Raw genomic sequence first — 18,102 nt, forward strand, 5'->3', positions numbered from 1 at the left:
TTTGTGGATCCAAACAGATTCCACAACTTTCAACCACAGATTTGTGAGGAAAACATGTTTTTTTTTAATTTTATTTTTTTTTATAAATATTGAGGTTTGCAAGAGATTCTGGGTAACAGAACCTGGAGAGAGCCAGACAAGTCACCCCATCCTGGATTTCCCTGGTTTTCTAGTTTACAAAAATCGAAAGGTTTGCGAGGTTTCCCTAGGTGCCGGCAGAGCTAGGGTCCAAATCTATAGCTAGACACTTTGCAAAAAAAGGGTCCTTTTTCACTGTGAAAATGTGGTGTGTCCACGTTGCGTTGTGGGCCGTTTCCTGTCTCGGGCACTTGGCCTACCCACACAAGGGAGGTACCATATTTCTCGGAAGACTTTGGGGAATGCGGGTGGGTGGAATGGTGTGTTTCCACGCAGATTCCAGAACTTTCCACCACAGAAATGTGAGGATTTTTTTTTTTTACAAATTTTGCGGTTTGCATGGGATTCTGGGTAATAGAACCTGGTGAGAGCCAGACAAGTCACCCCATCCTGGATGTCTAGTTTAAAAAAAATAAATAGGTTTGCTAGGTTTTCCTAGGTGCCGGCAGAACTAGGGTTCAAAATCTACAGCTAGGCACTTTTCAAAAAAAGGGTCAGTTTTCACTGTAGAAATCGTGTGTCCACGTTGCATTTTGAGCCGTTTCCTGTCACAGGCACTAGGCCTACCCACACATGTGAGGTACCATTTTTATCAGGGAAAGTAGCTTGTTCTATCCCTGTAGCTTGACACTTGAAGTTCGTTATGGCTCCTCTCAAGTTACTGTGGCAGGTTTAGCAGTCTCATGTAGAAACCCAGAGTACAGATTAAAATCCTAACACTGTATCTTAGGAATGGGAACAGCTAGGAAAACAAACTACTATTTGTAGTAGTTATTAAAAATCAATTCAATATGGAAGTCAGAAATATTAAGGAAAAGCAACTTTTAGAAAGTTAAATTTTTCCGCTACTTGAAGTTCCGAAAGGCTAATTTGCTTTGGCTCCTCAGCTTCTCCCAGCTAGTAATTAGCTTTGGATTTCGACCCGGCTGGAGACTTGACATATTACTGCGATTTCGTGGTATTTGTGACCGGCTATCACACCTGGGTCCCTAATGTGGGGCCGGTTTTCTTTTACGTGTACCAGCTCTGGTTGTGATACACATATACATGGAGAATAAACTCAAGTTACATGTGCTATAGTATGGTCTTTTGGGACCTAAACTGGACTTTCTACTCATTCATTACTATAGGAGCCCTGATGAAGTTCAAGTGAAAATTAACGAAACGCGTTGGCTTGATGTTGTACGTTGATGCAGACACTTTAATTTGTATAAATATAGGAGAAACCATAAAGGAACGTTTGTTCGTACACATTTTCGTATGGACTCTTGGAAAAGAAGCTTTGTAATGTACCATTCCAAATAATTGAGATTTCTATTCTGCGTTGTAGTTGCACCAAACGATGGCAGGTGCAGGAATTGTTGTGCACAGTTGTGTGAAACACGGATAAATAAGAAACAAAATAGTGAAGTGTGGCTGCTATAGTCCACCTTTGTTCTGCTGGTTTATAGTAATTAGTTTGAATAGATGTTAACCATGCTGAAATGTTGCCACAAAACATCGGCTAATGCCGGTCTGAAATTACCCTTTGCAGCAATTGGATGGAAAGTATACCTTTCTGATTTTCCAAGTTCAAAGTGGATTATATGTCTAAAAAAATACATATTTGTGGGTTGTGTAAAGTACCTAGAATTTGAGTATAAATCGAGCCCCAGGACTCCTCTAAAATATGTTTAGGTACAGAATCTAAAAAGTGGTACTACATTCCTCAAAGTATGATCATCCTTTAAATACTGTTACTTTAAACAGCATTTTGCTGCATGCAGCAGCATGTTTTTGTAGTACTTTGCAGAATATAGAGTATTCAGCTTCTAGAAGAAGGAACAAACAGGTTTGTATTGTTTCCTATCTTACAATGTGCTAATAGTGTAATAACTTTTTTTTTTATTTTTTAAATTAACATATTTTATTGGCTTTTACATATCACACATAACACTTGGCATTCCGATTCTATTATAGGATACATGCATATATTCTTTGCAATGTATGTTTCCGTTTCATACATCAGGCATACTTCCTTACTTTTCTATTCAAGTCTGGAAGTTTCCCAACCTATCTGGCCATGGGTACTCCTGAGATTAGATCTTCTGAGAAGAGTGATATCTTCGAATCATTGACATTTGTTCTCCCCCCATCACACCGGGCAAGAGCTATATAGGGTCTCTATCCCTCCCTTCAGGAATAACACCTCCAGGCTCTCGTATCATTAGCATTTCGGGGTTATCTTCTTAATGGACTACTTTCTGGATCGGATAGTTCTTGTGGTGGGTCACACAGCTGCCCTCTGTATTCGTTCCATTTCCCCCATATCCTAGTCCATTTTTTGGGGCATCCTCGATTAACATATACTGCCTTTTCTGCCAGCATAGCTGCGTCCATATCTCTTCCCCATGATGTGCATGTGGGTCCCACACCTGAGCCCCAGTTCCTGGCAATGTTCCGTTTAGCAAGGGCTAGGCCCAATGTTGCCCATTTCTGCATTCCCCGATTCATGTCAGTGGGCGACCAAATATTCAATAAACAACATCTACGTTCTCTTAGTAATTCAACACCACTTGCTTCTGATATTTCAGAGGTGTATTAACTTTTTAAAATGTTTTTAGTAGTTTCATATTGTCAGGTTAAACGATCTTGGCTCTCATAGGTGCTGAGTTATACATTCTGTGCTACTTTTGTTATCAATACTTTTTACAGCAATATCACTGGAAATAACTTTCACTTAAGTCACTAACAACTTTTTTCTTTCCATTAAGGTCAAGAATTTTGCTGTTATTTATCTGGTTGACATTACAGAAGTGCCAGATTTCAATAAGATGTACGAGTTGTATGATCCATGCACAGTCATGTTTTTTTTCAGGTAATCAATAATGATCTTTTCTTATGTTAATTGGCATTGAATACAAGCATATATATTTCTTTTTTGCACGCAAACTGGAAGTGTGCAATAAGTTCTTCTTAATAACTGCTTTCTCGAATTTGCAACCTAGTCTCATTTCACACTGTACGACAAATCTAGCTTCTGTCTTCTCATGCTATTCCGTAGAGGCAAATATACTTCTTGTAGTTGAGACGACTCCTGCTCCCTCAGTTCAGAGCTGAACAGTAGTTACATGTGCACTTGCAAATGACGATGTCATAAAACTTGATAAAAACACCATTGCGTTTGGAAGGCGTTGACAGTCACTCTTTATGAAGTAAAATTTACTTTGTGGACTCGCTGTGCTGTTTTTTCCCCCCATGCTACTTATTTTCTCACCAAATCTTTGTACATGAAACAAGGATTCTCCATTTTATCTACTTCCCTACAAATGCTAACACTCCAATCCCCAGACCCCTTTTCTATCTTGTGCCCAGATTTAAATTTAAGGGAAACAATGTGTGATATTGCAGCTAAAAATTGTATTCCTTGATATCGTTGTACATTAAACGCAGGTGTCAGATCATACGGCACCTTCACAGGGCCCCCGCAGAAGATGATCGGAGGCATTTAATAAAATAACCTTATAATTCCTTCTCAAGATAAAGGGTGAAGGACGGGTATGTGTTCTCCGTGAATAAAAGGGTTTACTTAAGGGACCCATTTGTCATTAAAAAAGGTGAAGAATTTGATGTGGAGAACTTCTTGGGCATCGAGACATCCTTCAAGATTGCAACATAGGACACTGAAACATTCTACATTAACAAAGGCTGGAGTTGATGGTGTGGCCCTTACACTCCTTTAGTAATTTCTGCGTGGTAGGGAACAATTTGTTGAATTAGGAGGTTTTAAATCAAAATGCATCAGGCTCCCATGTGGGGTGCCCCAGGGCTCATCTCTGAGCGCTACCCTTTTCAACATTTATGTTGCTTCCCTGGCCCGTATGATCAAAACTCGTGGTTTTGAACTAGTATCATAAGCAGACGACACATAGATTATTATATCAATTTCAAGCAAAAAACAGGATACTGCATTGAAATTTAAGGAGTGCAAGAGAACTGTTAGCGAATGGAGGGCCGAAAACTGCCTTAAGTTAAACTCCAATAAAAAAGAGGTTTTACTTTTCTGCCAGGATACAACATTTTGGTCCTCAAGTTGGTGGCCATCAGAATTGGTAACAGTCCCCGTTCAGTCACCAAGGCAAAAAATCTTGGTGTCATTATGGACTCCACCCTCTCCTTTTCCAGCATATAAAAATGCCTTCGGCATCTATTTATTACACCTTGAAAATCCTGAGGAAAGTGCTCCCATTTATTCCAACAAGCCTACAGAAAACTGTTGTCAGCCTTGGTGTTATCAAGACTTGCCTACTGTAATGGGCTTTTGGTTTGAGCAAACAAATCGGTCATAGCAAAGCTACAGGTACTTCAGAACTCCGCCGCAAGACTGCTCTTTGGATTAGCCAAATATTCATCAGCTAAACATGCCCTCAACACTCTGCATTGGCTACTGATGGAGAAGCGCATAAGGTTTAAAGCCTTATGCATTGCCTTTAAAGCATTACTAAACTCAGGTCTTAGCTACCTGATAAAGCGCTTTAAATGGCATATCCCTGGATGTACACTTCGTTCGACTTCACTGAAGTTAGTGACCGAGCCCACGTTCCATCTTCAGAGATAGGGTGGTAAAAGTTTTTTCAGCATTACTACAAGATAGTGGAATAAGCTACCATTTTATTTGAGGAATGCTCTGAGTTGCTGTCTTTTAGAAAGGAACTAAAGACATGGCTCTTTACTCTGTAACACTATGTAAGGACTGGAAATATGACATTGAATACACCCTGTGTGCTGACTCTTCAAGCGCCTAGACGCCCCCGGGTAGTAGTGCGCTATATAAATACTTAAATAAATAAAGCATTCATTGTTGGCCAAAGGTGAACCTTTTATTTTTAATGCACGAAGATAGCTCTTGTAGTTCTCCTCTCTTGTACCAGGTTGCACCAACCCCCGCTGACAGCTGCCCTAGAGATACTTTTGCTTCCATAGAGTATTCCTTTACCAAAAAGGGATCCATCATAGAAGCTGCATCTAAAACACAAACACACAGATCAAGAACTCATAAAATTCTTTAGACAAGATTGCAGACACCAAGAGATAATGCTTTAAATCCACCACTGTTCTTCATGGAAGGAATGCACTTGATGTTTATACATATTCTTAAACTCTTATTACCATTCTCTAGACAGGGAAGCCTGTATAATGGCCAGCAATCCCAGCGATCCCAGCTCCTCAAGCTGTGCATAAGTGAACATTTTGAATCTATTGTATATTCTGCATCTTTAATTACAAAGAGTTGCCATAGCTGAAGCTTGAATGTATCCCTCCCCTTTAATTACATATGCCTCCCTTTAAAAAAGTTACACTGAGCTAGGCAGTCTTAAAGACTATCAACATTTGTGTTTGTTTACTTATCCAATCAGATAAGAAACTGGGTGCAATTCTAATAGAGCTACGGATCTAATTATAGGCCTCAACTGTGGCTGATAAATGTTAAAATTGGAGACTGGTGGAATCTTGTGGTACTGTGCACATAACTTGAGGAAAAGCAAACTAAAAACGTGGTACGACAATCATTTCTCTCCTTCATAACGATAACCCAGCAAACCATTCCAGAATGGTGCATCTCCATCTGCTCTCAATGAGTATATCAACCAAGCATAGCTCAAAGGTCCAACAGGAGGACATCAACATTGCCCCATATTGTGAATTGATCTTAACTTCCAGGAGTTTATTTTCTTCCAGACATTTTGACAGCTACCTAGCTCAGAACCTTTTACTAGTTTTTAGATGATAAAGCATACAAATAGCTAATTTTGAAGGACCGAAATAGTTTTTGTTGGTGTTGTTTTTTTGGGGGGGGCTATGAGGTTCAACAATTTTTTGCTTTTCATGTGCTTGGGACAAATGCAGACTAAAATGAGGAATAAATAGTCTAGGTGGTCCTCAGTCCTATCCGTGGCACTAGTGCTGCTACAAGAAACCGCTTGTGCCTGGTCACTTATAAATAAGAACCCTAGATGAGATTGCGAAGGGTGATGGCCTCCCATGGCAGTTCGTACTTGCAAAAAGTACCAGCCTGAACTCTCAACAACAAGGGCTGGAATCAGCATTGAAGGAAGAAAGTCCCTACTTGTGAAAAATGAAGTACCAGATAAAAAGATGTGCTCGGACAGTTCCTCTATTGCAGTAATGAGACACTAGAGCACTGAAAGCAATCTTAAAAGGGAAGGAGGAATGTGCCAACCATCGGAATAATAAAGGAGCCCTATATAGTGTCTTGCTCTTTTTTGCATTTAAATATATTGCTTTTAAAGTCCATTATCAAAATACAATAGGTCACAGCATGGTTAGGCATACCCATCTACGTCACATCTGCTTTAGTGATGCAAGAAAACCCAAATACTTTAAGCTACATCCCTAAATAAGGCATTTCCTCTTCTGTTTTAGCAAAGAAGTACATCTTTGCATGCTGTGTGTGGTAAGGCAAAATACATAGGTTTGCCCCTTTATTTTCATTTCACTTCCAGTTTCTGACAGTGCACATTTTTCCTGCCACTGTGTGTGTCATAGCAGGCCTCAGCCAGACCAGCTAGTGCAAGGGGTTTTCCCTTCTCTGCACAAAGTCCTCAGACCAATAGGAAGAAGTTGGCACGGAAACTGGAATAGAAAAAGTAACATTTATTACACCTCATGAGGTGGTGCTACGGTTCAAAAATTATGACACAAACAGTACCCTTCGGTATTGCAAGAAGTAGCACCACGAGCTAAGAAAGCATGTTTTATTCATACCCGCACAAGGGCTCGAAAAGAAGGCGGTACAAACACAAGAGCACAGTTGATGTACATATAAGGCAATATCGAAAGGCACAATCAATCAGTGGGAGGAGCTAACAGTTTTGGGGGTCGACAAACAAATTCCTATCTGGAACTAATCACTAACAGATGTGGACCCTACTTGACATGCGCGAAAGTGAGGTATGCTAAATGTAACTTGTTGCCGGGCAGATTTCAAGCGCTGTGGACAGGAAGATAGGACAAAGCACATGGTTGACACAAGGCAGCATGTAGTAGACAAGATGGCTGCCGTAAATACAAAGTGGAGTCCGCTAAATGTCAAGATAACGGCTAGAACTAAGATGTCTTCTGCTAATGCTTAATCCAATCGCTGTCAAATTACAACATGTGAACAGAACTTTGTGCTATATTACCTCTCTTTTATTGAGTTTTTTTGTTTTGACAAATTTATACATTTTCCCTGTATCTTTGAGGACATATTAGTATTGTATTGAAAGATCATGTGTGGAGATAAACCACGTAGCTCTCACTGAGTTAACTTTCTCAGACTATCTTAACACTTGCTGGACCTCCAGTTCTGTTAATAGAATTAGATTGATTCACCAATGACACTTTATTGTTATATTCTTGGATCCCTAGTGACTACACTGTTGTCATAAGTGACTTTCTCAATTAGACTTTAGCAATGTATTCTTTAAATATGGCTTGGAGGTTTCCATTACTCCTGGTACCCAACATCTGACTCTTCACTTTTTCTTTTTTCCTGTCACATCACATTAAAAATAATCTGGGGCAGTTTCATTTTTTCAGTTGTAGGAAGCTCATCTGTTTTTTGCTCGGATCACTTCCATTTTTTGACTCCGACTCCATAACCACCTGTATCAAAGTGCCCTGGGCTCTTCTAACCAGGCCCAGTTCTTTGCCCTTAAAAACATATGCTGTTTGGAATAATTATAATTATTCAGGCAACCCAACTGTGATCCCCTAGTATATAATAGGGTAGTGAGGTTTAGTGACACCAGTGGGTTCAACACACTTAAGTGTGCACTGCTGAGGTGTCTAGTGTCAATTTAAAGCCAGCACTGCTTTGTAGGCTGCTTTTAAAACAAAACTATCCAATGTTCGACTTTAGAATTAAAAGAACTTCCAAAGTTTTCAACTACCTTTTTTTCTTTTTTTACATATACGTCTCCCCTTAGGTCTGCCCTAGGTGCCCCCAGAGTAGGCCTTGTAATTAAAAGCAGGGACATTGCAAAATGTTTTATATACCCTGGTGCGGGAAAACTGCCAATTTTGTTTTTTCCCAGTTGTAGTGCTGTTAGCTCTATACGCTAACATGGGAAGGCTTTATTAAACTTTAATAAAGTCTTACTTTTGACAGGAGTAAGGTGGCAACATAATTCAAAGAATCAAAATAATAGTTACGATAAATCAAACAAGTTGCCATGGTCTGATTTATTATAACTATTGAAGGAAAGTAGTTTTGGAACTTGCTTTCCTGAATTTACCTCAACAACCTTTGTTGATTGACCAGCCTTTGTTGATTGACCAGCCTGAGCCAAGCTGCTCCCTGAATTAGATGTGAGGAGGCCTGGGTATGAAACAATAGAAGCATCTGGTAACAAATTAGATTGATTCACCAGATGACACCTCATTTTCATATTCGTGGATCCCTAGTGACTCCACTGTTGTCATAAGTGACTTTCTCAATTAGACTTTAGCAACATATTCTTTAAATATGGTTTGTGGGAGGAGATCTGATGTCTGCAAATGCCAGGAAAGGGGCTATCTAGCCAAACTGGTTTTCAAAGGGAGAAGCACAGATAGTACAGGAGCCAGCCCCACCCCCACGTCCTGCACTCTAATTAGACTAGGAAAGGGACTGTAAGGGGAGTGTAGGGAAATGTTAGCTGTGTCCATGGGTTGGGCTAGCCAGACCTGAACTCCTAGGAGAGATATTCTCCATTTTGATTTTTGCAGAGATGTGCATTCTTTTTTTTTTTTTTTAAACATCTTTTTTATTAAACAATAATAATACATTACACAACTCAAAACTGACCAGAGCGCATTGAGTGACTGCAAATGTATACAATGAGAACATAGACCTCCACCAGAGACAAATAAACAGAATATAAAAATATAGAGAGCGGACTCAGGTGTCCTCCGGTTCCACACTGTCATGATCTACATCAGGTGGCGTACAGATGTCACCCCGGTAAGCGTTCCAAACTCCCCAGACCTTGCCCCACTTGCAATGTTGCCCCCTTGACACATACACAGACCTCTCCCGGAACATACACCAGTCGAGGTCCTCCATCCACTTCCCAACTCGAGGCGCTCGAGAAGCACCCCAGAGTTGTGCAATATTGCGTTTTGGTTATCGCACAAGCAAGTGTAACCCAAAGTTTGCCATGACCCGAGAGATCGGAGGGCTCCCAAACATTTAACAGACAGCGACGCGCCTCCAACTCGATCCGCACTCCCCAAACTTCACTCCTCTTCAGATGTATCCTGGTCCAAAAATCACTGACCTTTTCACACTCCCACAGGATATGAAGGAATGTACCAGGCATTCCACACCCTCACCGGCAATCCCCAGATACGGGCAACCCAATTCTCAACAATCCAGGACCAGTGGTGTAGGAGCGGTGCAGAATCCGTAGTTGGACCAAACGGAGTCTCATTGGGACCGCCACTACCCTAGGGGATGACACCGCCTCCCTCCAATTTTCCTCATCCAGGACCAAGCCATCTGCCACCCATTGTTCCCTGAGCCGCACCAGGGGATCCTCAGTATGATTAGTGAGTTTTCTATAAGTCGGCGATATTGCATTGGTGGGTAGATAACCATCCAACAGTCTGTCTTCCAGCGGGGAGGCTACTGGGGGTGTCACTCCACTGGGGATTACAGCATGTAGAGCGTGACTCACCTGAAGGTATCTAAACAGTTCCGTATCATGCAGCTGGTACTTGGCCTGTAACTCCTCAAACGTCAACACCCTATCTTTACCCCACACATCACGCACCTGAGTAATTCCAAAGAGTGCCCAATATCCCCGAACTCCACAAAGGCGTGGCTAGCGTTATTTCCCCCGCCCCCCATTTGAGGGCCCTATTGGCCTCGTGACACACCCTTGTCGCCGTCAATGGAGGACCCACCAAAGGGAAACGACCGCACCTCGCATACAACACTCTGGTATACTCTCCCCCGGGCACCTGGCCACGATCCATGGCAAAGCCCGGGTCAACCGGTGAGCCATAAATGGCATGGTTGATAGGAGCCAATTGGGGCGCCCAATAGTATTTCCTGATATTAGGCAGACCAATACCCCCGTCATACCAGGGCAACATCAATTTTGACAATGCAATACACGGCCTCCCCTCCCACAGCAGGCAGCGCTGCAAAGATTCAATCTCGTTAAAATATGACGGAGGCACCGGGTCAAAGGAATTCTGCAGAGCATACAAAAAGCGTGGGAGGGCCATCATCTTGAAAAGGACCGCGCGGCCCAACAAAGAGATCGGCAATCCTTTCCAGCTAGCGACATCACCTCGTAGTCTGGCCAATGGGGGTAATAAATTCAGGCTAAAACGTACCTTGGGGTCCTTCGAAATCTGGATCCTCAGATAACGAAAACTGATCGGTTCCAACTTCACCGGGCAGTTCACCGGCACTCTAGGTGGATCTCCACTTAACACAAAGAGGACCGACTTCACCCAGTTAATAGCGAAGCCGAATGCCTCCCGAAGATAGCGAGGATATCCATAAAAACCACCAGAGAACTGTGAGGGGAGGTCAGATACAACAGGATGTCATCAGCATAAAGCGAGATCTTATCCTCCCACTCTGATGTTCAACGCAGTCCTCTAATCGAGTGGTCCCATCGCACCCAGGCCGCAAGCGGCTCCAGCGTGAGGCCGAACAAGAGCGGTGAGAGGGCAACCCTGACGAGTGCCCCTCCCAAGTGAAAAGTCGTGGGATCTATGATTAACGACCACACGAGACAGGGGAGCTGAGTAGAGAAGGCGAACCCAGCCAATAAATTTGGGGCCAAACCCCAACTTCGCCAAAACCGCAAAGAGGTATGGCCACTTCCCGCGATCAAAGGCCATTGTGGCATCCAGGGACAACACCACCGCCGGTTCATGGATGCTAGATGCACCCGCCACCACCCCGTAGAGCCGTCTGAGATTGAGGGCGGTGTTCCGACGCGGCATAAAACCGGACTGGTCCGGATGCACCAGCGTGGTGATGACCTTCACTAGTCTGGCGGCGAGCAGTTTGGCTAACACTTTAGGCTCTACGTTTAACAGGGAGATAGGGCAGTACGATGAACACTCCAGACGCGGCTTACCATCCTTATAAATAAGCACGATATTAGCTATGCGTTGATCATAAGGTAACTCGCCACAGTCCCTGCTCTCAAGATACATGTCTTTCAGGTGCGGGGCCAAACGGTAGGCGTGAAGCTTAAACAATTCAATGGGGAGACCGTTTGGGCCCGAAGCCTTGCCGGAGTGTACCCCCCTGATAGCCATCGCCACCTCATCATTCGTAAGGGCGGAGTCCAGAAATTCCCTGTGTTCGGCAGACAGAACCGGCATCGGAATATCCTGAATCATATCTGCATCTACCTCTGTGTAGTCCCCTGCCGAGGTATAAACCTCTTCAAAGTAACGGACAAATTCGTCAACAATTAACTGAGGGTCCGACGAAACCGCCGCACCCGCGATGCTCAGTTCCGGCACCAACCCAGATCCCCAATCACCCTTTTCCAGCCAGGTTATTAACTTCCCGGCCTTGTTGCCATGTTCATAGATTCTACTCTGCGTGGTAGCATGTTGCGTCTTTGCTCTGTCACGTGTCAGGGTCCTGTACTCGTCCCGAAGCAGCCCGAGGCGGTGCCTCGCCCCAGGGTCACTCCCCGAGGAGACAGACGCTTCCAAGCCCAATAGCTCCGCCTCCACCCTATCTATTTCGGCCCTGCTCTTCTTCTTCTGCCCAGATACTAGGGAGAGAACCTCCCCCCTTGCAACAGTTTTATATGTTTCCCACAGGGAACACTTCGATGTAACCGAACCTTCATTCTCCAGAAAAGGCGCTATGCATTAATCGGTGCCACCCTACCCACATCACCCTGTCCCATCCGCAATCAAAGCCATATCGGTGAATGATCAGACACTCCCCGTGCCAAATGAGTCACTTCCTGAAAAAGGGCCGCCTGAGATGCCGGTAGCAAAACAGTCTATCCTAGAGAGTGAGTAATGCGCTGCGGAGGCGAGTGTATAGCTCACATCACTAGGGTGCCGAAGGCGCCATCCATCCACCAAGCCCGATGCGGCAGTAAAATCCACCAGCCATCTACGGGAAGGCAAAAGCACACGGGAGGGCTACCCGTCTAGTTCACCATCCAGTACAGCATTGAAGTTCTGCCGCTGCCTCTGCACCAACTGAGTGAAGTCCGGGAAAAACGATAGTGAAGCGTTCTCATAAGCCAGCGGGCCCGTGGATCTTGCCGTTTGCAGGATAGCGTCTCGGTCCCGAAAGTTCAAGACCCGGGCTTTTATGGGGCGAGGAGGTGCCCCCGTCTTCGGGCGACCACCAGGGACTCTATGGGCCCTCTCAACCGTAAAAAAGTTACTGAGGCCCTTAGGCTTTAGATGTTGCAGGACGAGTTCCTCGACAAAGAGGTCCGGAGTCAACCCCTCCGGTACTCCCAGGATACGGACGTTATTGCGGCGCGCCCGTCCTTCATATTCATCGAGCTTCCGATCGAATTGAGTCCGGGCCGCCTTAAGATCTCGCACCTCCTTCTGGAGCTCCGACACATCCTCGATGAGGCTCGTCGTCTTCATTTCCAAGCCCTTAACCTTTTCCGCCGTTTTGGTCAGGTCAGCCCTTATGAGGCCCACTTCGATCGACACCGAGTTCAGTTTTGTGTCCATCTTGCCCAAGGATGAGTGGACCCCGGTGATCACTGCCATTAAGCCTTTCATTGTAGGGTCCTCAACGACCGAATCAACATCCCGACCACCAGTCTGGGTACGCTTCGCATCAACCTGGGACCCCTTGGAGAGGGCATACTCTATTTTGTTGGTCTGAATCTGACGTGTATTCTTCGACTACTTCGACTGGGGCTTCTCAGGGTCTCCTCTTGACGCCATTGCCACCACCGATAGGGTCCTGGCTACTTCCTCAGCAATGTGACCCTAGACCAAGATAGGTGGACTCAGGACACCTCAGCCAAGACTCCCCTGCGGTGAACCAGCATCCGACCGATCACTTCCGGTCCCAGAGGCCGATGTTGTCGCACTCCACTACGGACCCTCCAAACTCGGGGTCCCGGCTTCCACGTCCGTAGGCCTCAAAGTTTCGGGCGAGCCAGCGATACCTGGATTTTACTGGAATTAACCGGGTGCATTGTGGGAAGTTAATCCCTAAACCGCAGGAGGCAAATCATACCTTCTGGACCCTTGGCTGGTGTTGTGAACCCTCAAAGAACCTTTCTGAAGAAGTTCTGAAAGTTTGGGAACTTTCTGACAACTTATTTTGGAAAAACTCTGAGGTGAGCGACATCGATGTTGTTGAGTCAAGCCAGCGACGTCTAACCACGATTTAGCCTGACCGTGCAGGTTTGCCCCGATGAAAGCTCAGTAGTTCTTCATCAACTGAGAAGACAAAGACCCCCAGTACTCACTGAGGCATTGCTTTGCAGCAGGCCACCATCATCAAACTGGAGTCCGATCTTTTGACGTCGAGAGGAAAAATCCCCCACAAATGATTACGTGCGAAGGTATAAACTTGACCGGCCAAAACCACTCGATTTATCTAACGCACGCTCCATCTCTGTCAGCCTGAAACTTTGACTTTGTCCCTGCCCGGCACAACCAGTTAGCCGCAGTTGCAGCTTTACACTATTATGAGCTAGAAAGCACATTTTTTTCATTTTATCTTCAAAAATTCATATCATTGGTTACTTATATTGGACTTTTGTTGCTTTAGTGTCATTTTAAAGACCAAATTCCCAAAAATACAGAACATTTTGGTTTGGGATTTTTATTGTGTTGTGTTTTTCTTATTAAAACACACAAGATTATGGACGGAATGTTACACAATGGCAAAGCATTCACCCCCAGTCACAGATCTGGGTTTAATCCATCGTTATTTTGCTCACCAAGCCACCCCAGTTCAGACATGGCCATATGCAAATCAGTGTTTTTCTTAACTGTTTTGGTGATATTAATTGCTTTAAACACTTGTCTCCTAAGTTAAGCTTGGCTGCTCATCAGCCAAGCTAAGAAGGAGTGAGCTAGAATTAATTTATTGAAACTTGACCTGCCCTTATTTGTGATAGGGGTGTTATTACTAGTTGTAGGTACCTACCTGCTCCTACTGATAACCCACCTTCCAACATTAGTAATATCAGTTTTCTTCAAATATCAGTTATTTCAGTTCTTTGTTTGATTGAAATGTGAAGCAGCCAAAAGAGCCTGCACCCCCTTGGTGACACCATACCTGAGAAAGCTCCCAGGACATGCTGTTGCACCATAAAGAGCAGATGGTGTTGCACAGCCGTTCTTCATAGTTCAACACCAAGCCTTGAATATTTCAACCTGCAGCCAGTGACCATTCCACCAGAGTCTTGCTAAATGAGTGAAAGAATTAACAAGCACTGAAAATACAATCAGTCTCATTTGTTTGAGTTGGCGCTATTGGCATTGTAATTTGCAATGTCTTTTACCTGTGTGTTATGGAAAGCATGAATGTGGTGTGTAGTGTAATTAGGTGTGTTGGATCGGATTAGGTAGTTGTCTAATTGGGTGGCATCTAATTGTGTGGTGTAGATTGGATTTGTGTAGTGGAATTATGTGGCATGGTGTGCAGTGGAATTATATGGATAGTAAATATGTGCTATTGAGTGTACTGGGATTATGGGAATGGTATTTTGTGTAGTGGAGTTGTATGTAGTGGAGTTTAGTTATATGGTGTGCTGTTGAATTTTGTGGCACAATATGGAATTGTGTGGTGCGGATTAGAAATTTGTGGTGTGTTGTGAAATTGTGTTGAGTTGTATTGAGTTGTATTATGTGGTGTAGTGTAGTAAAGCAGAGTGTAGTGTAGTAAAGCAGAGTGTAGTGTAGTAAAGCAGAGTGTAGTGTAGTAAAGCAGATTGTAGTGTAGTGTAGTAAAGTAGAGTGTAGTGTAGTGTAGTAAAGCAGAGTAGAGTAGAGTAGAGTGTAGTGTAGTGTAGTAAAGCCGAGTAGAGTGTAGTGTAGTAAAGCCGAGTAGAGTGGAGCGAAGCAGAATGGCCTTGAGTAAAGCAGAGTGGGGTTGCGTAGAGCGGGGTGCCGTTGCATGGCGTGATATTGTACTGAGTGGTGTTGTGTGGAGTGGCATTATGTAGATTAAAGTGGTGCACCATAGAGTGAAGTTGCGGGGAGTGCCGTTGTATAGATTGGAGTGGGGTTGCATAGCATGGCGTTGCGTTGAGTGGTGTCGGGTGGAGTTGTATTGCATGAAGTGGTGTGCAGTTGTGTGGAGTGGAGTGGCGCTGCGTAGAGTGGCTTTGCCTTGAGTGTCACAGCTTGAAGTGGTGTTGTTTACAGTGGAGTGGGTTGGGTAGAGTGAAGTGCAGTTGTATGGAGTACAATTTAGAGTGGATTTGCATTGCGTTAAGTGGCGTTAGTAAAAACAATTGGCTTGAAAGGAAAATCTGATTCAGAACTTCATTAAAGAATTGTACTTCAACTGCAGAAGAAGAAATACCAAAATGGTGAAAATGTTCATAAACAGTATTAGCAGGAACATAAATCAGTGTTAGTGGTTCCCTGTTTACAGAAATTGAGCTTTCAGATGTGAGGGCCAACTGGTTGGATTGGGATGGGTCGGGTGAGAAGGAAAGAGCGAGGGAAGAGGCATATATTTTAAACATTAGCCACTGCATTCATCGAGGCTTCACAGACGTATTAATCAGTTTGGCATAAGGACAGGGGGAGCATCAATGGCATCAAGCACAAGGGGAAATAAAAAACAGAACTTGATCTTTCAGTGCACAGAAAATGGGGCAAGATAAGTGCAAGATTTACAGCCCTGTTTACAACAGAGCTCTGTAAACCATGAGCACCGGTCTCCAGCTAAAAGAAAGAAATAGTGCTCACAAGCTCTGAGTAATAACACATGTAACAAGTCTATTCTTGAAAATGGGCGAAGCTTTTTAAACCCATATCCTGCTTGCAGCATTCTCACAGTGACCGCACAAGCGCTGCCTAGGTGAGAGGTAAAAAGCAGCTCTGTAGCACAGTAGTCTGAAGGGAATGCATTGCACTAAGTAGTTCGGTGGTGGAGCCTACCACCACTCAAGCCTTCCCCCACCATCAATATATCAAAATAACCCACAATTGCGGAGACAATTAGAGTAGCAGACAAATACTTGGAGAAACTAAAGTCAAATCATCTGTATTAAAAGTTATCATGGATATATTACATTTGAGGATTTTTGTAACCAACATGCGAAGTGAATTCAGCTTATCAACCAGTTTTTTATTTCAAATTTGAAGTGATTGAAATCAAAATAGTATGCTGGTATATTTAAGTAAATGGTTATTTTGGAAATCATTGTCTTGTATGTAGACTGTCCCATCATATGATCTGACTTGATACCTTTGTGGTTCAGTAGTGCAGGTAAAGGTTGACTTAGTTCAAATAGACAAACGTCTAATATGTCTTATGTACAAAAATTAGACCAGGGGAGAAGAACCACTTACTCAAATTAACAATTAATTTTTTTTATGTCTGAAACATAAGGACATTAAATTGATAAGCTTACGTTTTCTTTCAGATTGAATCAACGAATTGTGTTAGTGTTATGTTGCATTACTCATTCCATGAAGTTGCATACATTTTGAAAACTGTACACTACTAATGTTTGTATAACTGGGTTCTCTTTCCTCAAAGTGGAAGTGTTGAGGAAAACCTCCATAAGCCAGCCCCCCAGAGGTTGAAACATAGAAGTCACCATTACCTATTGGGGAACATGTTTTAAGAAATCTGAACTTTGTTGCACAGGAGTGACCAATTTGTAACCTTTATTTTAAAGCTGTAGAAAAGGGACATTTTTTTGGTTCATCACCCTCTGTGGAGGAGTATAGATTACAGCATCAATGTGAACCGCAGTGAAGAAAGGAAATGGCTTCTATTGACTTTTCCAATGTTTATGGAAAGTGAGGGGCTAATTATTTTTAACAATATTTTTTACAGAGCGAATTGGTACTTTTTCACTACCATGCACAGCGGTGTGGACCAATAGGATTACTATGAAATAACCACAGATGCGTTGCGGTATAGTTAAATAATGATAATTGCAAATAAATGATAACCAGCACCAGAATAAAGTCTGGGTACACAGGTATTGAAGAAGAATTTGACTGGCTGAAGGAAGGGACTTTCTCAATTTATTAGTTAACCCCGCCTTTGGTGGTACTTAACGCCTTGCATGCTGATGACGGCGCTCATGTGTTGATGACGGCTGGGGGTCGCCATAAACCCGCCCACTCGCGATTTTGCCGCACAGGCGCAGAATCGCGGCCGCATGCAAGGGGTTAAAGGGCTACATCCCTTATATGTGGAATTGGGTCTGACGTTTGGTAAATGATAAGGGTGAAGATTGGGACTGCAATTTGTTTAAGTTGAGGAATTTCCCCCTTAATCTGTCTCAGACTACTGGTTCAGGAAGGTTGATGATTGTCTGGTGCAGAGAACTCACACTTACTGGTGCCCATGTTTTGGGTACTCCTTCTTGGAGCCTGCCGCATTTGTATGTGCTTCTAGTAAAAGTCCTTTGCACAAATGTTGTGTCTGGATAGCAGCCTGGAAATGACATGTGAAAGAGAGCTATGCCCCACTGGCTTCTGAAACTTGAACTACATCCCCTAAATAGAAAATGTGTATAAAAGTGTTATCCAAACCATCCCACTTTTTTCCAGTCACAAGTTTTTCTTGACCGAGGAAGGACATCCTATGCAGAGTACTCAAAGATATGCTGTGTAACCATGGCTTGTGTTTACCCAAACCTTGAGGGGACGTCTATTTTTGAAGAGCTGAGCATCTGACTAAAGAGCCGTGTGCCATCCTCCCTGCCGAGAGAGGGAAGGAGTGTGCCTAGCCATGCATAAAAAGACACTGTCCAGGAAAAG

At 43.5% G+C, this 18,102-nt stretch overlaps 1 protein-coding gene across 2 annotated transcripts in view; it reads left to right on the forward strand.

Moving 5' to 3' along the window:
* TXNL4A (thioredoxin like 4A) overlaps positions 1-18,102 on the forward strand; it is an 87,289-nt gene that overhangs the window by 48,292 nt on the left and 20,895 nt on the right. For both annotated transcript variants that reach the window (XM_086965194.1, XM_086965195.1), the window contains one exon: positions 2,892-2,995. In XM_086965194.1, the coding sequence (XP_086821320.1) occupies positions 2,892-2,995 (104 nt within the window). The remainder of the gene's footprint in view (positions 1-2,891; positions 2,996-18,102) is intronic.

This window comes from Lissotriton vulgaris, chromosome 4_1 (assembly GCF_964263255.1).
Source record: "Lissotriton vulgaris chromosome 4_1, aLisVul1.2, whole genome shotgun sequence".
Taxonomy (NCBI): Eukaryota; Metazoa; Chordata; class Amphibia; order Caudata; family Salamandridae; genus Lissotriton; species Lissotriton vulgaris.